Raw genomic sequence first — 27340 nt, forward strand, 5'->3', positions numbered from 1 at the left:
TCTGTGCGTAAGGGTCAAGGCCGGAAAGCCATACTGGGTGCCCGTGATCTTCGGGCCCTTAGACGGCACTGCATCACATACAGGCATGCTTCTGTATTGGAAATCACAAAATGGGCTCAGGAATATTTCCAGAGAACATTATCTGTGAACACAATTCACCGTGCCATCCGCCGTTGCCAGCTAAAACTCTATAGTTCAAAGAAGAAGCCGTATCTAAACACGATCCAGAAGCGCAGACGTCTTCTCTGGGCCAAGGCTCATTTAAAATGGACTGTGGCAAAGTGGAAAACTGTTCTGTGGTCAGACGAATCAAAATTTGAAGTTCTTTATGGAAATCAGGGACGCCGTGTCATTCGGACTAAAGAGGAGAAGGACGACCCAAGTTGTTATCAGCGCTCAGTTCAGAAGCCTGCATCTCTGATGGTATGGGGTTGCATTAGTGCGTGTGGCATGGGCAGCTTACACATCTGGAAAGACACCATCAATGCTGAAAGGTATATCCAGGTTCTAGAGCAACATATGCTCCCATCCAGACGACGTCTCTTTCAGGGAAGACCTTGCATTTTCCAACATGACAATGCCAAACCACATACTGCATCAATTACAGCATCATGGCTGCGTAGAAGAAGGGTCCGGGTACTGAACTGGCCAGCCTGCAGTCCAGATCTTTCACCCATAGAAAACATTTGGTGCATCATAAAACGGAAGATACGACAAAAAAGGCCTAAGACAGTTGAGCAACTAGAATCCTACATTAGACAAGAATGGGTTAACATTCCTATCCCTAAACTTGAGCAACTTGTCTCCTCAGTCCCCAGACGTTTACAGACTGTTGTAAAGAGAAAAGGGGATGTCTCACAGTGGTAAACATGGCCTTGTCCCAACTTTTTTGAGATGTGTTGTTGTCATGAAATTTAAAATCACCTAATTTTTCTCTTTAAATGATACATTTTCTCAGTTTAAACATTTGATATGTCATCTATGTTCTATTCTGAATAAAATATGGAATTTTGAAACTTCCACATCATTGCATTCCATTTTTATTTACAATTTGTACTTTGTCCCAACTTTTTTGGAATCGGGGTTGTAAGTGTTAGGAAATAAAGTCTAAATATCGCTACATTAGCATCAGCTAATTAGCTGACTGTTTATCTCATCTCATCTCATTATCTCTAGCCGCTTTATCCTTCTACAGGGTCGCAGGCAAGCTGGATCCTATCCCAGCTGACTACGGGCGAAAGGCGGGGTACACCCTGAACAAGTCGCCAGGTCATCACAGGGCTAACACATAGACACAGACAACCATTCACACTCACATTCACACCTACGCTCAATTTAGAGTCACCAGTTAACCTAACCTGCATGTCTTTGGACTGTGGGGGAAACCGGAGCACCCGGAGGAAACCCACGCAGACACGGGGAGAACATGCAAACTCCACACAGAAAGGCCCTCACCGGACCCGGGGCTCGAACCCAGGACCTTCTTGCTGTGAGGCGACAGCGCTAACCACTACACCACCGTGCCGCCCTGACTGACTGTTTATGATATGTCTTTATTTATGTAGCTAAAAAGAAGCAAGTGATTTTTTTTCTCAACGCTGTTACTCGTAAGAAGGAATCGTAGAGGAGGAAATTTTAATATCCCCTGTGGCTAACTCTGTTAGCACGTAGGAGCTAGCATGTGGATTAGCAAGTACTTACCACATGTCTATGGGAGTGGAGTACTCTGTGGAACCCAGCAGGACATCTGGAGGCCGGTACCACAAAGTCACCACCTCGTTGGAGTAAGTTTTTGTCGGGACGGATTTTGCTCTCGCCAGACCTAACAAGCCGGAGAGAGAGAAAGAGAGAGCGAGTGAGAGAGAAAAACAATAAACATTATTCATCCAAGGAAGAAAGATTGCCTGGTAACCCCGTAATTGGCACGGCACCATGCTGAGATTTATATCATTTGAAGTTACAAAGTCGTGCTGTTGCTGAGGGGAAGAGAATAAGGGATCTGTGTTATGGAGTCTGAGATCAGATGAAAGTAAGCTTTGCGTGTGTAATGTTCTGAAAGAGTCTCACCAAAATCAGCTAGTTTCAGTTCTCCCTTCTCGTTGATGAGCAGATTCTGCGGTTTGAGGTCCCTGTGTAGAATCTTTCTCTTATGACAATAAGATAAACCACGCAGAAGCTGGAACATAAATATCTAGAAGGCAAGAACGTGAAATCATTATTTATTATTATAATTGGAATTTTTTTCCTTTTCAGCTTGGAAAGTGACGGAGATCAATGCAGCACCTTCACGTTGTGCATGCTCATGAGGTTTCCACAGTTGTCTAGATACTGCTTCAAATCGCTGTCCTGCAAAACCAGAACACATTTAGCAAAAAAAAAAACAGATTAACACACATTCACATGTCCTGGATTCAAGTCAAACATCGAAGGCTACTAATGCACTTGTTCTAATACGTTACCATTTCTATAGTAACATCTGACACAGGGACGTGTTATTGGACGATCAACTTAATGTAAAAATAATAATAATAAACATATTACACTATGTTGGTATTTAATAAAGAACAGATGATGTGGTAAATGTTGGCAAACTGCTTTGGTATAAAAGGAATAAAACACTTCAGGACATGCTGTTCTAGGGCAGTAATCAGACTCGGGGTGGCACCTGTAACTACGGTTCCCTTTGGACAAATCACACCACCACATTGTTGATTATTTTTCTAGAACAGCATGATGCAGAGCGTTTTATTCCTTACTCATTGGCATCACTCCTGGTCTCTCGTAACCACCAAGATATGAACATACGTCAGCCATCTATTTACTTTTATTCTATCCACATTCACTGGATATGAGCAATCGTGCACTCTGATTGGCTACTCTACTACTAGGATATCAGCTCATATACCGCGAGTAGAGAAAAACAAAATGGCAGCGCATGTTGCTGAACCAACCGAGGATGAAATAAAAACTCGACTCGAAAACAAAACCACAAAAAATACAAAAAAAAGCAATAAAATATGGGATTAAAGTATTTGATGGTAAGGACGTACCTTTTTTATTTTTCAAGAATTATCATTATTATCGCATTTTTCACAAATTGCGCCTGTCATTTCGCCGGCTTGTTTACATTCTAAGTGGAAATTATTTTGTCGGACGTTTTGTATAAAGGTTTTATTTATTGGATTTGCAAAAAATAAAAATGCTCCGTTTCTCAAAATCCAGTGAATGTAGATACAATAAAACAGTTAATCCACTCAATCTCGTTGTACATGGATTATAGCCAACTCGGTGCTATGCGCCTCGTTGGATATCAGCTCATGTACGATTCAATTACGTGGAATAACTGTTAAATGTTTATGATATAACTGGCTTTGGGTCACAGCTGGACCGTACTCATGGAGCTCAGCAGTGGTAGGTTTGATGATGTCATCTCCACCCCCATCCCCCATTGGTGTTATCTACCCCAAAGGCGTGCAAAGGAGTGTACGAAATCTTACCAAATATTCAAAGACCAGAGTGAGGCAGCGGTCTGTATGGATGATGTCATGCAGAGTCACAATGTTGGCGTGTTTCAGGTTTTTCAGCAGTGAAACTACAGAAACACAAAATGAACAGAAAATTACCACCGTGAACACGCTCTTAAACAGTATTATAAATAAGGGATCCTCATGGGAGGGTGTCAGGTCGAGATTTCTACACTGGTACAAAAATGGCCATCTCTGTGCTGGGGGTAACAATAATTCATAGAACGTTAGAGGGACGAAAAAAAGCTTTTAAGGCCGGTTTGCCCTGCTTGACCGTGCCACAATTTTGATACAGTTTTGCTCTAATACTGATACGATTTTACTACAATTTTGATAAAAATCTTGCTGCAATTTTGATATAATTTTGCTACAAATTTGATAAAAAATTTGCTATAATTATAATTATGACTTTGCTACAATTTTGAGATCATTTTGATGTGATTTTGTGATGGTTTGATGCAATTTTGATATAATTTTGATATAAATTTGCAATAATTTTATGATTTTCCTACAATTTTTATATCATTTTGATATGATTTTGCTACAATTTTGATAAAAGTTTTGCTATAATTTTGTTATGGTTTGATACAATTTTGATATAATTTGGATGCAGTTCTGATCATTTTGATCTAATTTTGAGACAATTTTGATATGATTTTGCTACATTTTTAATTTTGCTACAATTTTGATACAAGTTTGCTCATATTTTGACATGATTTTGGTACAATTCTGATAAAACTGTTGCTATAATTTTGATATGATTTTTACGACAGTTTTGCCAAGATTTTGTTACAATTTTTATCTGATTTTGGTACATTTTAATTTTGCTACAATTACACCACAATTCTAATACGATTTTCTCACCATTTTGACAGATTTTACCTGATTTTGACAAGTTTCCGATATTGTCACATTTTCCCATAATGTTTTTGCAAGATTTTGCGATGATTATGAGATGCCTTTGGTAGAATTTTACTATGTTTTTTTTGCCACAAATCTGACATTTTTTTTTTGTCATGAATTATATATTTCTGTAAAGCAGCTTTCCACTGTTAAAATTGCTACACAAATAAAATTGAGTTGAATTGAATGATTTTGACACGATTTGCCAACAAAGTCTGACATAATGACTTGTGAACTGGATCGTAACTCTGGTGTGGACGGCTAAGTGAGGCATAAATAGATGATATCCTCGAAGCTCTTGGAAGTCAGCTTTCTGACAGTGAAAAATTTAGCTCGATGTCATGTCGTGTGAGCTAGTTAAAAGTTAACAATGGAAACGAACATCTATCTGTAACTTTGTGTATGCTCGGCGTGACCATAGTAACTGTATTAATGAGTAACGAGCTTGTTTCATGGATTTGAGAGAAAATTGATTACAGAAACACTCAGGTAATGGGAGGACGTGCCATAGTAGATTAAACACCCGTTTTCATGTCCCTGTTCACCCTTTCCCTTCTGTTTTAGGTTTTGATGCATAAAGCTGAGCAAACTGAGCGCTGCCTGCGTGTCAACAACCTCACTTTCATACTGAGGTGACTGGTGGCATCACTGGCTTTTAGCTTTCAATCGTCATGCGATGCAAGTATGGGGTGCCAAGTGTCACCGGGCCCATGCCACGTTGTGTAGCCTACTGGTCACGCAAAATGTGCAAACAGGTCATAAAAGATCATTTGGAAAAATGGCACAATCAAAGGTCTTATGTGGACGGAATGCATTTCGTGATGTACGAAAGGCATTCTGTGATTGATGGAATTCATTTCGTGATCTACCATACTGCATACTGTGGACGAAATGCATTTCATGATGGACGAAATTCATTTCGTCCGATGAAATGCATTCTGTGATTGACGAAATTCATTTCGTGATCTATCATACTGCATTCTGTGGACGAAATGCATTTCGTGATGGACAAAATTCATTTTGTGATGGACGAAATGCATTTCGTCCATCATAGAATGCATTTCGTCATCACAAAATGCATTTCGTCCCACGAAATGCATTTCGTGATGGACAAAATGCATTTCGTCCCACGACATGCATTTCGTCCATCATTTCGTCCCACGAAATGCATTTCGTCCATCATTTCGTCCAACGAAATGCATTTTGTGATGATGAAATGCATTCTGTGATGGACGAAATGCATTTCGTCCACGAAATGGGCCCGGTGACACTCGGCACCCCATATGCAAGCACCTGCCACAGGAGGCATCGTTACAGTGTGAACACATTCGTGATGCGATTTTCATTGCCATGTTAAGAGATCGAGGCGTACAGCTTGAGCGGTTGTCAGATAACAAGATTCCTCTCGCTGTACAGCTTTAGGCTGCAAGGATGGGAGGGTTTTTTGGGGTTTTTTTTGACCGCATAATAATTTAGCAGTTAATGGAAATTTGACGATCTAGCACAGGCTGTATTTAAATATTTTTTTTAACACAGCCTCGTTAACTTCCCGAAGTCATTCAGCATTCAGACTAATCTGGTGCTCATGAGAATGAAACTAGCATCTGTTTTGGAGTTATTTTCATAAAACTGACACATCTACAGTTTTTTTTTTCTTGTTAAAGAAATTATCATTCTTCATGTGTCATGTGGCTTCCAAAAATAGTCTACAACTGATCCATTTCAAGGACACCCAAGTGCTAACTAGAAATTGTAGTGTCCTCATGTAACCAGCCAACAAAGAATTTTTGAAATGGTGAAAAAAAAGACAGCTGAATTTGTTGTTATATGTTTTATTTGACTGAACTGTGTCACTGTGTGTGTCTATACTGTATGCTCCAGGACCTTTCCCCTCCATTTCCACCTGCTGGAGCTCCTCTCGGTTCCGGTACCTTATGTTTTACTGTTTTATTAAGCACTGATTACGATAATGACACCATTCCTGGCTCCTCTCAACCGAATCCTGTTATGATCTTAAAAGATGTTACAGTCTCGAAGTGAAGCCATGGCCTAATGGTTAGAGAAGCAGCTTTTGGGACCAAAAGGTCGCTGATTCGATTCCCTGGACCAGCAGGAATGGCTGAAGTGCCCTTGAGCAAGGCACTTAACCTTAACTTAAAACTGCTCCCCAGGCTGCTCTGGGTATGTTGTATGTCGCTCTGGATAATATGTCATTAACGTAACGTAATGTAATGTGAAGGTTCTTAGATGGACCCTTCCCTTGAAGCCTTGAAGAACCAAGTTGACCTGACTGTAGACACCTCTAGGAACTCTGTGTGCATAACCTGTCTTGTTCATTAGTGGCTCTCAGAGATGTACGCATGCCAAAACTCTACTACGCTTCATCATTCTAGCACTTCAGCTTCACAACACAGGCTTCCTGTCCGAGATCAAACCCAGCAAGCCCACTAGGTGGCAGTCTTGCTTCACAGTGACACTCCTTCTTTACCCATTCCCGTCACGTCCGCGTCCTCTCATTTAGGAGAGAGATTTAAGCCCGGGGGAGAGGAAGCCTGCAGCTCACTAGTCTAGGATTTGCACTCCCGACCACAAATCTGGAGCTTTAACAACCAGGGAGCTTAAAAATGGCCTGTTATTGTGAAGTTGTTCTGGAGAAGGACACTACCTTCCCTGATGGCGGTACAAGGGGCTCCTTCTTCATGCTCAAGCCGGATCTCTTTCAGGGCCACCAGGTTTTCCGTCAGCTTGCTGCGCCCCTTGAATACTGTAGCATAAGTGCCCTGGTGTAGAGACCAAGATAACGTGAGGCCAAGATTCAGAACAATGAAGGAACAATGAGCTTAATATATTATATTCTATACAGGAAGAAAAAATACAAGACACATAAAAGCTGCCTCACTTATGATCCGGAAATTAAAGTGAAGTCTAGCCATGGTAATTCTTATCAATTCTCTTTACGATGTTGAATTCTCGAATGTGGTGATTATTTCTAAAATGTTTCATAAAAGCTCATTCCCAGGAACTTGACCGATGGATGATCTACATGATATTATATAAACTTAAAAATCAATACGTTCTGATCTAACAAATCTCAAGAGTCAGTTGGTAAGTTTCCCCCCCACAGGAAAATCTCATCTCATTATCTGTAGCCGCTTTATCCTGTTCTACAGGGTCGCAAGCAAGCTGGAGCCTATCCCAGCTGACTACGGGCGAAAGGCGGGGTACACCCTGGACAAGTCGCCAGGTCATCACAGGGCTGACACATAGACACAGACAACCATTCACACTCACATTCACACCTACGGTCAATTTAGAGTCACCAGTTAACCTAACCTGCATGTCTTTGGACTGTGGGGGAAACCGGAGCACCCGGAGGAAACCCACGCGGACACGGGGAGAACATGCAAACTCCGCACAGAAAGGCCCTCGTCGGCCACGGGGCTCGAACCCAGACCTTCTTGCTGTGAGGCGACAGCGCTAACCACTACACCACCGTGCCGCCCCACAGGAAAATCTTCAGGAATTTTTTGGTTTCTCTGTAACTTGACAAGCTGCATTTTTTTTTTTTTGCCTTATTAACTTTGAGAAAGAAAAAAAAAAAAGAGATGCTGGTGAGGAAACGACTGCAACAATAATTGGCTAAATAGATAAAAAGTATGATGTTTATCAGAGAATACTTGTCATCGCTAGCAAGCTGCTGTGGTATAGAAGGAATAAAACACTTCAGGACATTTGGGTAGAGGGAAATATTCGGATTCTGGGTGGGAAGTATTGTTGTGGTACTTGAGACTGGTTATTCTCAAGATCACTTTTTGAAGGTCTCGGTCTTGTCTCAGAATCAAATGACTCAGTCTTGTCTCAGTCTCGGACATGGAGGACTTGGGATTTTATTTCAAGACTGATCAAGACCACAACTGTGGGGATTTCATTAAATTGCCTGTGCATTGTCTGAGTTATTTGTTAATATTGTTACTGTGATTGGATGTACTGTAAGACTTCCTGCTTCAAACACAACCAATCACGTGACTCATTGCTAATTTGAAATTTTTCTTCCTGTTAATGGCTGTCACTCCTCCCCCTTCACATCCACTGGTCTGGTTCTGGTCTTGACTTGGTCTCGCCGTGTCTTGGTCTTGGTTTGGACTTGATCTCAATCCCTCAATGTCTTGATCTTGATATACGGTACTCTCTTCTTGGTCATGGCTCAGTCTCACCCTTCCTTGGTTTTAATCTTGACTTGATCTGAACCCCTCAAAGTCTTGGTCTTGACTTGGTCTCGATACACTCTGGTCTTGGTCATGACTTGGTCTCAGTTTAATTGGTCTTGACTACAACACTCGTGGGAAGAGTAAAGGCCAATTTATGCTGACAACCCAGTCCTCGCAGATAGCGTCGCAGACAGTGTCTGCGTAGCCCCCCCACCTTCGCAGACGCTCTGCGCGCACCTCCCAAAAATTGTGACCACCGCAGAAGCCTCGCAGACAGCATTGCAGACAAGAGGGCTCTGATTGGTCCACTCTACCCGCTGTACACGCACTTCCGCTTCCCTACTTTCCCGGTTTGTTTTGTTTTCACGACCGGCATTTTTAAAAACACGAGCGAAGATGGAGCAGCATGAAGAGCGGTTGATTGAGGAAGTACGTACATCTATACGACTCCAGTTCTATTCATTATTAAAAAAAAAAGTTCTAGTCACTATAAGTAACCGGAGGATAAACACTCCACTAACCACACCCACCAACTACTCCTAGCGACTTCGCGCCCCCTTGCATTGTGCCGGTGAATAACATTGCGCACGCCTATTACTCCCCGCTCAACGATAAATTACAACTGTCTGCGAAAAGCTATCTGCGAAAGCCTTGTCGCAAGAGCATGCAGAGGCCTTAACTTGTCATGGATTATGTTCCTGAAGCAGTACGCCCCCATGTGTTTAATTCCTGAATTTTTTAAAAATTTGTTTAGCTTGTAACTCTTGTGATATATGTATTTCGCCAAAAACAAAACCTTTATCTCATCTCATTATCTGTAGCCGCTTTATCCTTCTACAGGGTTGCAGGCAAGCTGGATCCTATCCCAGCTGACTACGGGCAAAAGGCGGGGTACACCCTGGACAAGTCGCCAGGTCATCACAGGGCTGACACATAGACACAGACAACCATTCACACTCACATTCACACCTACGCTCAATTTAGAGTCACCAGTTAACCTAACCTGCATGTCTTTGGACTGTGGGGGAAACCGGAGCACCCGGAGGAAACCCACGCGGACACGGGGAGAACATGCAAACTCCACACAGAAAGGCCCTCGCTGGCCACGGGGCTCGAACCCGGACCTTCTTGCTGTGAGGCGACAGCGCTAACCACTACACCACCGTGCTGCCCCACAAAACCTTTATTAAATAATAAATTATGTATAATACATTAAAGTCCTGATCAGATTTAGTCTTCACTTTAGTACTCTTCTGCTTGCTTGTTATCACCAATCTGATTTTTCCTTCACACAGTCTTGTCTTCTACTTTTTTTTCAGGGTATCCATCAAGGCTATGTGCTGGACAACTTGTTGTTTTTCTTGTTATTGTTGTTGTTTTCTTTCCCCCCAATAGTCTGTCTGTATTTTTTACAGTTAATGGAAAATGGACATATGGCTTTGAGAACCATCAGATTGATGAGCTTTCCCGCTACCCGTATGAGTTCAGGCCAGACTCAGGGCACAACAATACTGAACTTGTTACTGTTTACAGAAATCACGTCTACACAGATTCACTGATTTTATTTTTTAATCAAGATGGTGCATATGTAATAATTGTAGTTGGTTTGCTGTAGTGAGAAAAACCAGCGATATCTGAGAGATCTGACTCACCTCTCCCAGTTTGCCCAGTTTCACGTACGTCTCCAATTTTCCGAACCCGATGTCAGACTGAAGATGAAAGACACGACTTGCTGTAACGTTAATTGTGTTTAATTTCTCAGCTCATTGTGTTTTATGGCCTTGATGAACAATTCTTTATCTGGAGTAATCTCAAAAGCATAAAACAGAAACTGAATGTGTGATGACAATCAAAGCTCATCTGTTATGAATCATTAATTTTAAACATTAATTTTAACATTTTTTTCTGGAACAATCTTCCTTATCCACCTTATTTTTTTAACATAGTGACAAGGTTTTTTTTTTGTTTGATATTTTATTTTTGTTCATTTATTTGATACATCAGTGCTGTTGAGTTCTTGATTCTGATTGTTCAGAAGGTGTTGATTCATGTTCTATAACCGCAACCATTGTTCCTATAACAACCTCATTCCCAGAGGTTGGTACTTGGTGGTACGATCCACATAAATGGATTAAAATGTACAAATAATTATTGATATGGTGAGGTTTTTTGGAAGGACGTTGTGGAAAGAGTATCCAGTGTCAGCACTTTGTAGCGGAGCTCCTGTGCGGGCCGAAGACCCACGCGAGCGGAGCCCCATAGGCATTGAGTTGTCTTCTGATGGTTTCGGTCCTGTGCGTGCGTGCCTGCCACCACAGGAAACCCAACAGCTGAGTAGTGAGTAACCCATTGAGTTGTTTTCTGACGCAGTGGTGGTGGGGGGGGCAACCGCCCCCCCTACAATTCTGTTAGCCCCCCCAAGTTACGATGGGAGTCCTTTGACTATTTACAAGGAAGAAAAGGAGAGAGTAGTGTAAATAAACAGCCAGCTGTGCGCCTTTGTTTTCCCTTATTAAATCCCCCTTCATCCTGGCGCCCCGGCGGCATCCCTTTGTACTGTAGTTTGGTAGCACACATTCGTATCAAAACCGATGCAAATTAGCCTGGCCCTGATGTCACCGATTTTCCTTATTTGGCTTACGCAGAACTGCAAAACCCATCACTTTTAGTAGACAAGCTGATTTATGAATATTCTGTGGACTAATTAACCCGTTGCTGTGGCAACTGTCTAGACATGTCTGGTCTCCTTGGGTACTTGCGCCAAAGCGGGGACCCTGTGACAGCAAGGCTATGACCGTGTTGCTACATTTGTATCTGACCGATAACTCGTGTCCTGTCCGGATAGCTAGATAGCGTGCACGAGGCGTACAAGCAGTTTTGGGCGCCCAAAAACTTGATGCTGCTCTAGATCTACAGGAATTCGCTCGCTGCCCCGACCACTCACTGAAAATCAGTATGAAGAGGCGTTTCAGACAAATATCCATTGCAAACTTTTTGGGCTCGACAAAGGCACCCAAGTTGCTTGATGATAACGAGGTAAGTTTTCAGTATAAATTTGTTTTAACATCCCAAATCAAATTTCGCAAACCAAGAAATGAATGACTGTTTACTCGCACTGAAGACTAAAGGAAAGACAGTTATTCGTGCTCTTGCTTTATACCGCATAGCTGAGCAGGTATATAAATCTATTAGCTCTTTAATTCAACAAGGACATTGCGGACAAATTTTCTGGCATTTTGTTTGTGTGTGTGTGTGTGTGTGTGTGTGGGGGGGGGCATGAGAAAACTAAGGGAATGTAGTTTTTTCCAGTTTACCGATACAGCCCCATATGTCATTCATACATGCTTCAATACACCAATATCTCACAGTTTTGATTTGAAAAATATGCAACAATAGTATCATTGGTTCTGTTTCATATAGAAAAAAATATGTGGACAAAATGTACTCTAATAGAGACATTAAACTTAGCTTTACTCCACCAAAATTTGCCTCTCAAAATGAGGGAAATAGTGTTTTAGAGTAGCCTAGTAAACTAGACCCAACCGCCTAGCGGCCAAAAATATTTTTTGCCTAGCGAATGGGTCTAGCCTCGGACCATATAAACAAAAACACCCCGGGCATCAAATCGTGCCCGCCAATCACAACGCAAGGTTTTTGTTTGGATTCTTTGGGCGGGCTTTTGCAGGAGTGCCGACAAAGCTGTGCGACGCTGGATAAAGCGCAACAGGAAAGATGGCTTCAGGCTAGTGAACAGCGCGCGTTTGACTCCGCTTTGGAATCAGTTTTAGAAGAATTAGACTTGGAGTTTTCGTTGAAACATGCGCAGGAAGAGGCTCTCCGCTCATTCCTTTTCAAGAAGGACGTTTTCGCTGTTTTGCCGACCGGCTATGGCAAAAGTCTGATCTACCAGCTGGCTCCGCTCGTAGCCAAAAGGATGGGGCTAGTTTGTGCAGTACGAAGAATTAATAAACAGCTTTGAAACATTACTTTTTGATTGTTTCTTATTTTCCCATTATTTTAAATTTAAGGGAAATTATTTCACCAAACGCCACTAAATAAAAACTCTCAAAAACAGTTTAAGCAAACCCTTGAAAAACACTTGGAAAAAAATGTGTATTTGGTACAGACTCCAAACTTGTGGTCATTATCTCCAAACTTCTTAATATCTAGAACCTGTTTATTAATTAATACGCATTTTGAAAAATTATTTATTTCAAGGTCTCCCCCACTGCTTTCTGTCGCTCTGACTACGTCACAGTCACTGTTGCGCTGATTGGTCAGAGCGTTGGTCTATACGCACAGAGACAGTTTGAAAGACAGCAGTTTGTTCCTCCTACCCGCTTCGGAAATGTCTACGGATCGAGGCCAGACTAAATATTCACATTTAGTCTGGCTTGCCAGGCTATATTTAGAGGGTTAAAAATTCCAAAATTTCCCGGGGGGGAGGGGCATGCCCCCGAAACCCGCTCGATTCAGCGTGCCTTTGTCACGCGACACATCGCGCCCCCCATCCAAAACTTCCTGCCACCGCCTCTGTGATGGTTTTGAAAACAAAGCTGTATAGATTGTACAACATAAGGAAACAGTACAGTAACTATAACGGTAAAGAAATAAAACAAAAGAGGCTGGCTATGATATAAAAAATTATACAACCCAGAAACAGATAGGAGCTCCGCGTTTAGGCAGTGCCTAAATCTATATATTAACAGGCATTAAGTTTATGCTCTTGAGGTTTCTTGGTGTTTTTTTTTTTGTGGCTTATAAAAAGAGAGAAAAAGAGAGAAAGAGAAAAAAATAGAGGCTGATGAAGGTACATCTGTTTATCGAAGCTTTAATATAATAACTTAAGAGATAACTTATATTTAACAGTTATTCCATGAAATCGAGTCGTACATGAGCTGATAGTCAATGAGGTGCGTAGCACCGAGTTGGCTATAATCCATGTACGACTAGATTGAGTGGAATAACTGTTTTATTCTATCCACGTTCACTGGATTTTGAGAAACAGAGCATTTTTATTTTTTGCAAATTCGGTAAATAAAAACTTTATACAAAACATCTGACAAAATCATTTCTGCTTAGAATGTAAACAAACCTGCGAAATGACAGAACAATTTGTGAAAAATGCAATAATAATAATAATAATAATAATAATCTCATCTCATCTCATTATCTCTAGCCGCTTTATCCTGTTCTACAGGGTCGCAGGCAAGCTGGATCCTATCCCAGCTGACTACGGGCGAAAGGCGGGGTACACCCTGGACAAGTCGCCAGGTCATCACAGGGCTGACACATAGGTGGTGTTTACATTAGACCGTATCAGCGGATCATCAAATTAACGTTTTTAAAACGATTCGCGTGCACACAGCAACGCCAATACACAATTCGCGTGCACACAGCAACGCCAATACACGGATACGCTAATCACATGACTAATTAGACGGCATGTCACATGACCCCAGTGCATATTGGGCATGCGCAAGTCACTCACCATTTGCAAGTGGAAGGATGGCAAGCGAACACCTTCTCCAGCAGATAAACACACCTGGCTGTGATGTTCATGTTCTCACTGAGTTTAAGTGCCTAAAGGAGGTAAATAAGTTGAAATGTGTAAATAAACCTCAGTGCGGCTCAGCGCTTCCTCCTGCACTACAAATCACTCCGCCCTGAACAGCGAGTGCCCTCCGGAGGGTGCGCACTCCAGCCCTGCGCAGCTCACAGAGCGCGCGAGTGAAGCGCACGAGCAGTGATTCGGGACTGAGCCGGTGTGTGTGATCCCAACGCCAGCGAATCAGGAAGGTGGATGTCACAGTGACGTTGTCCAATGACGACGTCAGCTAGAGCTCAGCACTGCGTTTCCTCGTTCCTCAATGTTTAAACAGCACCGGATCAGATACGAACTGGGTTGAATACGTGGGCCCTGGCGGATTCAAGTTGTTCCACCTGTGGAGTCGTTTCCCGGCATTTTAATGTGAACGGACAGTGCATCCGCGACGAAAACGAGACGGATACGGTCTAATGTAAACACCACCTTAGACACAGACAACCATTCACACTCACATTCACACCTACGGTCAATTTAGAGTCACCAGTTAACCTAACCTGCATGTCTTTGGACTGTGGGGGAAACCGGAGCACCCGGAGGAAACCCACGCGGACACGGGGAGAACATGCAAACTCCACACAGAAAGGCCCTCGCCGGCCACGGGGCTCGAACCCAGGACCTTCTTGCTGTGAGGCGACAGTGCTAACCACTACACCACCGTGCCACCCATAATAATAATAATAATAATAATAATAATTCTTGAAAAATAAAAAAAGATACGTTCTTACCATCAAATACTTTCATTCCATATTTTGTTGATTTTTTTTGTATTTTTGGAGTCTTCTTCTTCTTTAGGGTTTTTTTGGTGGTTGGCAAGCCAACTTAAACGTACATTACCGCCACCAACTCGGCTGGAGTGTGGAACAGGCAATATTGGGGAAAAAGAAAAATCTATATTCTTTTAGCTATTTCTGCTTCTTTTAAATACTTGATAACAATTTTTGGGGTTTTATTTTCAAGTAGAGTTTTTATTTCGTCCTCGGTTGGTTCAGCAACACACTACGCCATTTTGTTTTTCTCTACTCACGGTATATTGAGCTGATATCCTAGTAATAGAGTAGCCAATCAGAGCGCACGATTGCTCATATCCAGTAAATGTGGACAGAATAAAAGGTAATATAAGAACTAACTTGTTTCATGGATAATCCACAACATTAAATGTTACCATAAATGGATAAAAAGTACACTGTATCATGCTTTCAAAAAAAAAAAAAAAATATATATATATATATATATATATACACACACTACCATTCAAAAGTTTGGGGTCACTTTGAAATGTGCTTATTTTTGAAAGAAAAGCACTGTTCTTTTCAATGAAGATGACTTTAAACTAATCAGAAATCCACTCTATACATTGCTAATGTGGTAAATGACTATTCTAGCTGCAAATGTGTGGTTTTTGGTGCAATATCTCCATAGGTGTATAGAGGCCCATTTCCAGCAACTCTCACTCCAGTGTTCTAATGGTACAATGTGTTTGCTCATTGCCTCAGAAGGCTAATGGATGATTAGAAAACCCTTGTACAATCATGTTAGCACAGCTGAAAACAGTTGAGCTCTTTAGAGAAGCTATAAAACTGACCTTCCTTTGAGCAGATTGAGTTTCTGGAGCATCACATTTGTGGGGTCGATTAAATGCTCAAAATGGCCAGAAAAATGTCTCGACTATATTTTCTATTCATTTTACAACTTATGGTGGGAAATAAAAGTGTGACTTTTCATGGAAAACACAAAATTGTCTGGGTGACCACAAACTTTTGAACGGTAGTGTATATATATATATATATATATATAAGTCCATCTTGGCAAATTGCTGAAGAGAATTATGACACTTTTGGATGTGTTGTTATAGGAAATTCATTCATTTAAAGGGGAACAGAGGGCAATATATAGAGTAAATATAACAATAAAACACACATTAACGAACCTTATTCAAGACTTACAAAAGTTTTTTGTTCTAAGGTTGGAAAGTTATAGTGTTTTGAAAGTAGCTCGAGCAAACTATTTCCGCAGTTTGAACAGCCCGCCATGATATTAATTTTATCCAATCAGAATGCACGTTCATTTTCTCTGCGTAACACTCATGACGTATGTATGTGCCCAGTTGTGTTGGCTCATTGAGGTTGGGAATAGCACGTGTGAATTACCTGTTTCTGCCTCTTGCGATGATTTCGCAAGTCCACGGGTGGCGCCTATCTCATTGCAGCAAATAAATTCTGCTGGACTCGTGAGCAACTCCACGTTACATTTTCCGCACGAGCACCACGCCGTGCCACCTGCACGCAGACGCTCTGCCCCACGCTCGCCACGCCCATGGCCAGCATCAGTCTCATCCTCGCCGTCATCCGAGCTTTCTTCTCTTATTTCATCACCGGAGTCGAGAGTACCTCTCCTAGCTATTTTAAGTTCGTTTCTTAAGACAAGGATTTTTTAAGATGTTACCTTGTTGACAGTTTCGGCGAGAATCTTCCGCCTTCTTCAAAACAGTCACCAGATGTGTCCTGGGGGAGCGACCTGACAGCAGAAGGCGTGAACTACCTGTCAAATTGGGCGGGACGTTCACGCCTCTGTAGCGTAACATCAGCTGATAAGGCACGTCACCACTCGACATCTGGTGACTGTTTTGAAGAAGGCGGAAGATTCTCGCCGAAACGGTCAACAAGGTAACATCTTAAAAAATCCTTGTCTTAAGAAACGAACTTAAAATAGCTTTAATAGTTAGACATAATGAACTTCCACTACATAGTACCTCTCCTAGGTTCAAACTGGTACCCTTCTAAGCCATAGCCTGCTTGCAGTGTGTCTTGCGGGATCTCTTCGTATGATTCGACAGAGCTGTCGCTTTCACTTGATGCGCCTGACGCCATGATTACACGCTTCTCTCCTAGTGCAGTGGGTAGGGCTGACGTCACGGTCTTTTAAAAATGGCGACTCTTGTGCGGTTTAGCGTATAAAGTATTATATTTACAATTACCAAGATATTTCGTTGTTTTCTAGTATATAAATTTGATAGAATACTTAAGAATACATTACTTTGTCACATTAGCAACTGTATATATTATATTCGGTACCCCTTTAAAAAGTGTGGTAAACAGTAACTCCGCTTTATCACACCACCACATCTTTGATTATTTTCCTATAACAGGATAAAGCCGAGTGTTTTATTGCATACTTATTAGTGATGTCTTGATTACACAAAGTATTCAGAATGAGTTTGGCACAAAACATATGACACACAGTACTCCATTCTGCATTTAAAGATAAGGTGGATAAGAACACATTCCAGAGGATATCAAGCAGTGTGTGTGTGTGTGTGTGTGTCTGACCAGTGAGGCTCGTCTTGACATGCGGCTAAGTGGTTTGCATGATTCTGGGCTCTCCATCTGCAACTTCTTCAGAATCTCCGGTGGCAAACGGATGTCCATGGGCAGAGCCATCCTCTTACTGACGTCCTACACACACACACACACACACACACACACACACACACACACACACACACACACACACACACACCTGTCTTACTATCCTTATGCGAACCTTGCATTTATATAATTATTAATGCACCAGTGATCTGCTCGACCTACAGTGGTGCTTGAAAGTTTGTGAACCCTTTAGAATTTTCTATATTTCTGCATAAATATGACCAAAAACATCATCAGATTTTCACACAAGTCCTAAAAGTAGATAAAGAGAACCCAGTTAAACAAATGAGACAAAAATATTATACTCGGTCATTTATTTATTGAGGAAAATGATCCAATATTACATATCTGTGAGTGGCAAAAGTATGTGAACCTTTGCTTTCAGTATCTGGTGTGACCCCCTTGTGCAGCAATAACTGCAACTAAACATTTCCGCTAACTGTTGATCAGTCCTGCACACCAGCTTGGAGGAATTTTAGCCCATTCCTCCATACAGAACAGCTTCAACTCTGGGATGTTGGTGGGTTTCCTCACATGAACTGCTCGCTTCAGGTCCTTCCACAACATTTCCATTGGATTAAGGTCAGGACTTTGACTTGGCCATTCCAAAACATTAACTTTATTCTTCTTTAACTATTCTTTGGTAGAACAACTTGTGTGCTTAGGGTCGTTGTCTTGCTGCATGACCCACCTTCTCTTCAGATTCAGTTCATGGACAGATGTCCTGACATTTTCCTTTAGAATTCACTGGTATAATTCAGAATTCATTGTTCCATCAATGATGGCAAGCCGTCCTGGCTTAGATGCAGCAAAACAGGCCCAAACCATGATACTACCACCACCATGTTTCACAGATGGGATAAGGTTCTTATGCTGGAATGCAGTGTTTTCTTTTCTCCAAACATAATGCTTCTCATTTAAACCAAAAAGTTCTATTTTGGTTTCATCCGTCCACAAAACATTTTTCCAATAGCCTTCTGGCTTGTCCACGTGATCTTTAGAAAACTGCAAATGAGCAGCAATGTTCTTTTTGGAGAGCAGTGGCTTTCTCCTTGCAACCCTGCCATGCACACCATTGTTGTTCAGTGTTTTCCTGATGGTGGACTCATGAACATTAACATTAGCCAATGTGAGAGAGACCTTCAGTTGCTTAAAAGTTACCCTGGGGTCCTTTGTGACCTCGCCGACTATTACACACCTTGCTCTTGGAGTGATCTTTGTTGGTCGGCCACTCCTGGGGAGGGTAACAATGGCCTTGAATTTCCTCCATTTGTACACAATCTGTCTGACTGTGGATTGGTGGAGTCCAAACTCTTTAGAGATGGTTTTGTAACCTTTTCCAGCCTGATGAGCATCAACAACGCTTTTTCTGAGGTCCTCAGAAATCTCCTTTGTTCGTGCCATGACACACTTCCACAAACATGTGTTGTGAAGATCAGACTTTGATAGATCCCTGTTCTTTAAATAAAACAGGGTGCCCACTCACACCTGATTGTCATCCCACTGATTGAAAACACCTGACTCTAATTTCACCTTCAAATTAACTGCTAATCCTAGAGGTTCACATACTTTTGCCACTCACAGATATGTAATATTGGATCATTTTCCTCAATAAATAAATGGCCAAGTATAATATTTTTGTCTTATTTGTTGAACTGGGTTCTCTTTATCTACTTTTAGGACTTGTGTGAAAATCTGATGATGTTTTAGGTCATATTTATGCAGAAATATAGAAAATTCTAAAGGGTTCACAAACTTTCAAGCACCACTGTACATCTCACTCTCACCTTCACCTCAGCAGGATTTTCCTATCTTTCTTAGGACATTTGATCCAAACTAAGACCTAAAAGCATGTCTGGGCCATTTTTAGAACATATCACAAATTCAGTTTTAAACCTGATGTTTGTTTTTTCTCTAAAACCATTACTCCTGGCCCTCTCTTATAAATGTATTTTAAGAAAGAATTGAACAGTCATTAAAAAAAAATATTGAGACAACTTGTCTGTGTTTGCAAAAATTTTATTCAGCCTAAATATACCAAAATGTCATTACTGCCATGTGTCTAAATAAGGATGAATGAAATTTGAATGAAAATAATTCCTTTGTTTTTAATTTTATTTTCATGTTTCTTTCTGAAATATTACCTCTATACCTTCACTTTTTATTGTGGAAAATATCACGATCTTTGCTTCAATGGTTTTTGGTGTATAGTCTAAAATATATGAGCAAGAATATATACTTTCTTGATGTCTTTACCGTTACCCAAATGGTAAAATCATGCTGTAACTCAGGGCTTTGACAATAGAGGGCAGTACATCTACATGAGGAAGGACCAAGATGTTGAGCAGCCATTTTGAAAAAAATTACTGGTGCATGAATGTTGGAATCCAGGATACTGATCAGGTAAATATGAAATTTTGAGATGTTAGGGAAATTAACCATCTTTGCTGTTACCCCAAATGATGAAGATAATGATGCTGCATGTTGAAAAAGTTTAGTTAGCCAAGTAGCAAGTTAGGATGGGATAATAAATGCATAATTTTTTTATCTTTTTTTTTTCTGCACTCGGTGACCCAAAAATGCCATGAGATGTCTTTACTGTTACCCAGTGTTGTCTTTACTGTTACTCTATAAGGTAACAGTAAAGCCATTATGGGTAACAGTAAAGCCATTATGGGTAGCTAACGGTAAAGCCATTATGGGTAACGGTCAAGCCATTATGGGTAACGGTAAAGCCATTGTGGGTAACGGTAAAGCCATTGTGGGTAACGGTAAAGCCATTATGGGTAATGGTAAAGGCATTATGGGTAACAGTAAAGCCATTATGGGTAACAGTAAATACATTATGGGTAACGGTAAAGCCATTATGGGTAACGGTAAAGCCATTATGGGTAACGGTAAAGGCATTATGGGTAACGGTAAAGCCATTATGGGTAATGGTAAAGACATTATGGGTAATAGGAAAGCCATTATGGGTAACGGTAAAGCCATTATGGGTAACGGTAAAGGCATTATGGGTAACAGTAAAGCCATTATGGGTAATGGTAAAGACATTATGGGTAATAGTAAAGACATTATGGGTAATGGTAAAGCCATTATGGGTAATAGTAAAGGCATTATGGGTAACGGTAAAGCCATTATGGGTAACAGTAAAGCCATTATGGGTAACGGTAAAGGCATTATGGGTAATGGTAAAGACATTATGGGTAATAGTAAAGCCATTATGGGTAACGGTAAAGCCATTATGGGTAATGGTAAAGGCATTATGGGTAACGGTAAAGCCATTATGGGTAACAGTAAATACATTATGGGTAACGGTAAAGCCATTATGGGTAACGGTAAAGCCATTATGGGTAACGGTAAAGCCATTATGGGTAACGGTAAAGCCATTATGGGTAATGGTAAAGACATTATGGGTAATAGGAAAGCCATTATGGGTAACGGTAAAGCCATTATGGGTAACGGTAAAGGCATTATGGGTAACAGTAAAGCCATTATGGGTAATGGTAAAGACATTATGGGTAATAGTAAAGACATTATGGGTAATGGTAAAGCCATTATGGGTAATAGTAAAGGCATTATGGGTAACGGTAAAGGCATTATGGGTAACAGTAAAGCCATTATGGGTAACGGTAAAGGCATTATGGGTAATGGTAAAGACATTATGGGTAATAGTAAAGCCATTATGGGTAACGGTAAAGCCATTATGGGTAACGGTAAAGCCATTATGGGTAACGGTAAAGGCATTATGGGTAATGGTAAAGGCATTATGGGTAACGGTAAAGCCATTATGGGTAACGGTAAAGACATTATGGGTAATAGTAAAGACATTATGGGTAATGGTAAAGCCATTATGGGTAATAGTAAAGACATTATGGGTAACGGTAAAGGCATTATGGGTAACAGTAAAGCCATTATGGGTAACAGTAAATACATTATGGGTAATGGTAAAGCCATTATGGGTAACGGTAAAGCCATTATGGGTAACGGTAAAGCCATTATGGGTAACGGTAAAGCCATTATGGGTAACAGTAAAGCCATTATGGGTAATGGTAAAGACATTATGGGTAATAGTAAAGACATTATGGGTAATAGTAAAGACATTATGGGTAACGGTAAAGGCATTATGGGTAACAGTAAAGGCATTATGGGTAATGGTAAAGACATTATGGGTAATAGTAAAGACATTATGGGTAATAGTAAAGACATTATGGGTAACAGTAAAGGCATTATGGGTAACGGTAAAGACATTATGGGTAATAGTAAAGACATTATGGGTAATAGTAAAGACATTATGGGTAATGTTAAAGACATTATGGGTAATGTTAAAGACATTACGGGTAACAGTAAAGACATTATGGGTAACGGTAAAGGCATTATGGGTAACAGTAAAGCCATTATGGGTAACGGTAAAGACATTATGGGTAACGGTAAAGCCATTATGGGTAACGGTAAAGACATTATGGGTAATAGTAAAGACATTATGGGTAATGGTAAAGAGATTATGGGTAATAGTAAAGACATTATGGGAAACGGTAAAGACAATGGGCATTATTTTTTCATAATGATATCTCTTGCTTTGTGAATTCATTAAATATGCTTTCTTTTGGTCTATTAAATATATTTACAAGGATTAAGTAAAATTAGCATAGACAGCATTTTTAAAAAGTGTCTTTACCATTACTCATCACATTTTTCTGAGAATGGCCCGTCCGTGCCTTCAGACAATCAGGACCATTTTCCCAAGACCATCATAAAAGTATTCACTGTATGTGAACGATGATTTTTTTTGTTCTGCAGTGCTTTTAAAGGAACTCATCCAGGCTGAGCACGTCAGGACATCAAGCTGAGCCTGACACGTCTTTCGTCTCATAACTGTAGCAGACGAAATCAAAGAACAAAAGTCTGAGGGAAAACAGATACCGAGGCATGTTTATGGTGAGATTCTGTCTCACTTAAATTCTGTCCTTCAGGGGTGAACTTCAAACTGCAAAAAAAGCCCCAAAAAACTGTCATGTTTTTTAAAAAGTGCTCGAAGCTTCTTGACTGTAGGTGAACCTTTATTTCTGCACTGAGGGAAGCCTTGAATTCAGAAGAATCTCTGTCGCACTGCTTCTTAAAGAGGTTTTGTACAGTTGCGCAATAAAACTATCTGGCAATTTAAAACGAAGAGGCTTTTTTCCCGCTCCTGCTTTCCCTTGAGCCTGGCTGGCAAGACTGAAATAAGGGTGCACACGGCTGATAAAAGCTTCTAGAGGCCAGAAAGGAACCCAATGGATTTGAAAATGGAGAGGGCATTCAGTGCAATTTTCCTCCTTGAGATACATTGCTGCTGAACATGAGGTCTGACAGCGGGGCTTGGGAGAACTCTGAACGCACTGCGAGATGAAGCCCGACTTAAAAATAACCCGTCGGCTGTGTTTAGCCAAGGCCTCCATCTTTTAGCCGGGTCTCTGGCAGGATTGACACGGCGGAGAGGGCTGGAATAGGAGGCTGGTATTTGTCCTTCACACACAATCAGGGCTTGGGGGACAGGCGAGTAATGGTGGGTTGGGAGAGCGAGGGGGTGAAGCGAGGAGGTGGCGGTGGTGATGATGATGGCGGCTGCCGCTGTTCTGGGAGACTTTGATTAATCTGTTATTTCCCCCTCAGGGGTCCATTTTCTGAGAGTTTGTTTGGGTTTGGTTTGTTTTCTACGAGATGAAAGTCACCCTGAGATGAGAAAGATGCTGGCATTTATGACACGGTCACGTTGACGAGAATTCAAGCGATAAGTCACGACTGGATTTTGACACATGCGAGTAATCGCATGCATCCTGAGCAGTGTTAGTATTCAACTCAGTGAAATAGTTCGTTCCTCTTCGTGCATCGTCAGTGTTCCCTTTAAACCGACATTACCATGTTAAAGTGACACAGGTTGATGCATTAAAAAGATGAATAGTACCCTGTGGAACTAGAATAACCCCTAGGTACTTGAATCACATGCTGTATTGCCCGCTGCCTCATGCCTGTGAAGCAGAATGAGCTGGAAAACACAGCACGCTAATGGTTACACTTGGTTAGAGAAATGGCCGAAGTCTATCCTCATTATAATATTATAATGAGCGAAGTTGGAACAACATGGCGGAACCGGCGGCCTCCGACACAAAAGCGAGCACTCGAGAGCTAGGGCGTAATTTTGGGTAGGGACGCTAGGGACGTGTCCCTACCAATATTCAGCCGCTACTGTGTAATCACGATCAATAAAACCGATGTCCTAACCTTGGCAATGATTATATGGCACACAAAGGGTTAAATGTATGACACTGCTAATAATCCCCCCTCTAACGTAGATATCATTCTCTGATTAGCTACCTGTTTCTCGCCAACTTACATGGTTGGCTATCCCAGCTGTCACTCCATCTGCTGTAAAAGCAGCACACTTCCCACAACAGCCGTGACTACCCGCCCATCAACCCCCCGTATCTCACACGTACACACCTGACCTACCCCACGCACCCCCCACTCTCCGTCAGCCTACAAATTGAGCTGGACTTCGATGTCCGTGCATGCTTGTCCTACAACTCGCATGCTGACTTGAGTATCATGGATGACGGCCCCCCTCCCAAGAAACGAGACATTCGTTCATTCTTCTTCAAAGTCAAGAATGTAAGTGCAGGGTTTCCGTCGAGCTTTAAAAACTCAACAAAATCCTTTTGATGTATGGAAACCCTTCATAAAAGTATTGCTGCGGCTCCTTAGGCAGGTTTAGCAACCTGACAGGACGCATCAGAGCTAGGCTACTGCATAGCTGCAGAGAAAAGGAATGCTGGAGCAATGTAACTTGGTGTTAGATAATATCCTCAATGAATGAATGTTAAATTTATAGACCTAATGGTTTTACAGAATGCAAGTAGTCAGATGTAGGCTACTGCATGGCCATGCAGATGTGCGACTTGCATTTCAGAATCAACAGCGTGACAGCCGCTGAGTCTGCTGCGTTCACCGTTTTACAGAGACCTCTTTCTACTACTACTAGGCTAGGCTAGATACAACAAATCCATGGTCCTTTACTGCCACCTACAGGCGAATATTGGTAACTGCCTTGGATCACTTTTGTGTCCCCACCAATGTCAAAATCAAAGTTACTCCCTTGCTCAAGAGCCTTCAAGCTCACAAGTGCGTTTAGATTTGGAATATTTCAATTCTAACCTGTTGATGTTTCTCAAAGTGCAAACTCTTTTGTCAGTCACCTGTCCAGCAGCATCTTGGCAAAGTTGGCATCAGATGCCGCATTTACGTTTGCCTTTTTTCAGCCTTCCATCAGGAAACCTGGCCAGCAAATTTACTCGGATTGTCTGCTGTAATTTTTTCCCTCTTTTCTGGCACATTTTGCCTCTGACAATGTCGGATACTTCCTTAAAATCGTTTTTTTGTCCCGATTTAGGAGTCTTCGTTCAATCTGGGCGATCCGCTGTATGCTTGCTGTGACTCCGCGATAGTGACCTCTGACCCACACATGACCTCATGTGACTTTTCCGAACTGGCTGCTGAGCGAGCGGTTTGTAAACATACTAACGTGGTTAGGACGTCCTGCATTAAGAAATAAAATGTGCTGAAACAAGATGATACATACCAGCTATGGGGATGGGTATCAGCTCAAACAATTCAGAAAGGGGAGTGGATTCAATGATTCCTGAACCAGAACATCGACCTGTGTCATTTTAAATATTCCATCAATACCCCGATGGTATCGATTGCAAAGATTACATCGATACAACACAGGAAACCTGATGTCCTGAGAAGGATGAGAGATGATCTGTGAGAGAAGGAAAAGACTACGTGCCTCATTGGCTATCAGCTCATGTACGACCAGATTGAGTGGAATAACTGTTTTATTCTATCCACATTCACTGGATTTTGAGAAACAGCAGTTTTAGTTTTATTTTTTGCAAATTCGATAAATAAAAACTTTATACAAAACGTCCGACAAAATCATTTCCGCTTAGAATGTAAACAAACCTGCAAAATGACAGGAGCAATTTGTGAAAAATGCAATAATAATCATAATAATACTGCTTGAAAAATAATAAAAAAGATACATTCTTACCATCAAATACTTTCATTCCATATTTTGTTAATTTTTTTTATTTTATTTTTTGGGTTTTGTTTTCGAGTAGAGTTTTTATTTCATCCTCGGTTGGTTCAGCAACACGCTCTGTCATTTTGTTTTTCTCTACTCATGGTATATGAGCTGATATCCTAGTAGTAGAGTAGCCAATCAGAGTGCACGATTGCTCATCTCCAGTAAATGTGGATAGAATAATACGATATAACTCTGATGTTATTACATTACTCCGAAATTCCAATAGTTTTCCGAACAGTGGATAATCAGAACTACAATACTTTCAAAAAAGTTTTCTTAAAACAAGGATACATGATGGTTAGCTTTTTAAAAAAGTCCCTACTTGGAACCCTGTCTGATAGTCGTAGAATTCTACACAGAACCTTTAAGAGTTTCCCTCAAAGGAACAACTGAAGGGTTCTGAATTTTCTACGAGTCTAGAACCCAATATCCAGTGGAGTTTCAGAAGCTAATCTCATGCTACACCTGTACAGTCTTTGAAAAACTCATTCCTGATGGTTGCCAGGTCTTGTTTTCTAAGCATGTTCTACTTGGAACCTTTTCTGAAAGAGAAACTCTTTATTGTACAGAAACCTCTACTGAGGTGAGTCCTGGGGGATTGGAGGTGAAAAATGATTTCAGGTTCCTTCCTCGGTTCTTGACGCAGCAGCAGCAGGACTACTGACCTCCATGGAGAAGCGGCGGTGCTGGACTTTGCTGTGGTAGTGCAGCTGGGTGGGAGATGGAGCCTGATGGTCGGAGGCCAGTGGACTGGGCGATGGGTGTAGAGCGTGCAGGCCCAGGCTGTTCGGCACCAGATCTGTGGAATTTACAGAAAAACACTTATCTTTCTGATGCCTGGTGAGAATGTAAAAAAAAAAAAAATCAATGAAGGGAATGCCACAAGAGCTAAACTCACATTACGACAATTCTATGTTGTCGTCTTGTTAGAATGACTAATTACGGTAAGCCAAGTATCCAAATTCCATCCGAATTCTGATCAGCTGGAACATTATAGTATGAGGCAAAACCAGGACGTGATACTGGTGCTAACAAACAGCTGTGTTGCCATCCATCACATTCCTGTGAGGTAAGTAGAAAAAAATGAACTTCTCAACAGTACACTTTAATCCAATCTGAGCAGACGAACTGACATCCCAGTCATCCCCCCTTCTTCCCTTCTTCCATTCCTCCCTCCCTCCCTCCTTCTCTGATTGGCCTGCTAACTCAATAACCGTGAGGTCAACTTTGCCATATGCTGGTGACAGGAGGTGCCATTAATCATGCGGGCCATAATTATGGAACTCAACGCAATTAGTGTGCACCGTGCCGAGTTTCATGCATTTATGATGTGGCTATCTAAATGCATGTCAATCTGAGGCACCCCAATTAATATATCCCATGTCAACAGACTGTCAGCACAAATCTAATTATGCCTTTATGATACAAAGCGCCGACGGCGTGGCCCAACCGTGGCCGGAATCGGTGGTGGGCCTGCTGCTTTTGGTTGTGCCTGAGCTCCAGTTTGGAGGTGAGAGCGAAAAAAAATCAAAATGGCTTTTCTGCTC

The 27340-nt window shown here is 41.4% G+C and overlaps 1 protein-coding gene across 3 annotated transcripts in view; it reads right to left on the reverse strand.

Annotated features, from left to right (window-relative positions):
- Positions 1 to 27340, reverse strand: part of cdk18 (cyclin dependent kinase 18) — a 206007-nt gene that overhangs the window by 46669 nt on the left and 131998 nt on the right. Inside the window, exons 1-9 of one of the 3 annotated variants that reach the window (XM_060910974.1) lie at positions 26692 to 26758; positions 26459 to 26592; positions 17570 to 17695; positions 10288 to 10344; positions 7093 to 7207; positions 3498 to 3592; positions 2284 to 2346; positions 2068 to 2191; positions 1702 to 1822 (exon numbers count right to left, since the gene is read on the reverse strand). In XM_060910974.1, coding sequence (XP_060766957.1) covers positions 1702 to 1822; positions 2068 to 2191; positions 2284 to 2346; positions 3498 to 3592; positions 7093 to 7207; positions 10288 to 10344; positions 17570 to 17695; positions 26459 to 26464 — 707 coding nt within the window. In that variant the 5' untranslated portion in view covers positions 26465 to 26592; positions 26692 to 26758. Of the gene's footprint in view, positions 1 to 1701; positions 1823 to 2067; positions 2192 to 2283; positions 2347 to 3497; positions 3593 to 7092; positions 7208 to 10287; positions 10345 to 17569; positions 17696 to 26458; positions 26593 to 26691; positions 26759 to 27340 lie in introns of those variants that run through there. The other 2 variants (XM_060910973.1, XM_060910975.1) reach the window with 2 other exon arrangements.

Source organism: Neoarius graeffei, chromosome 26 (assembly GCF_027579695.1).
Source record: "Neoarius graeffei isolate fNeoGra1 chromosome 26, fNeoGra1.pri, whole genome shotgun sequence".
Taxonomy (NCBI): domain Eukaryota; kingdom Metazoa; phylum Chordata; class Actinopteri; order Siluriformes; family Ariidae; genus Neoarius; species Neoarius graeffei.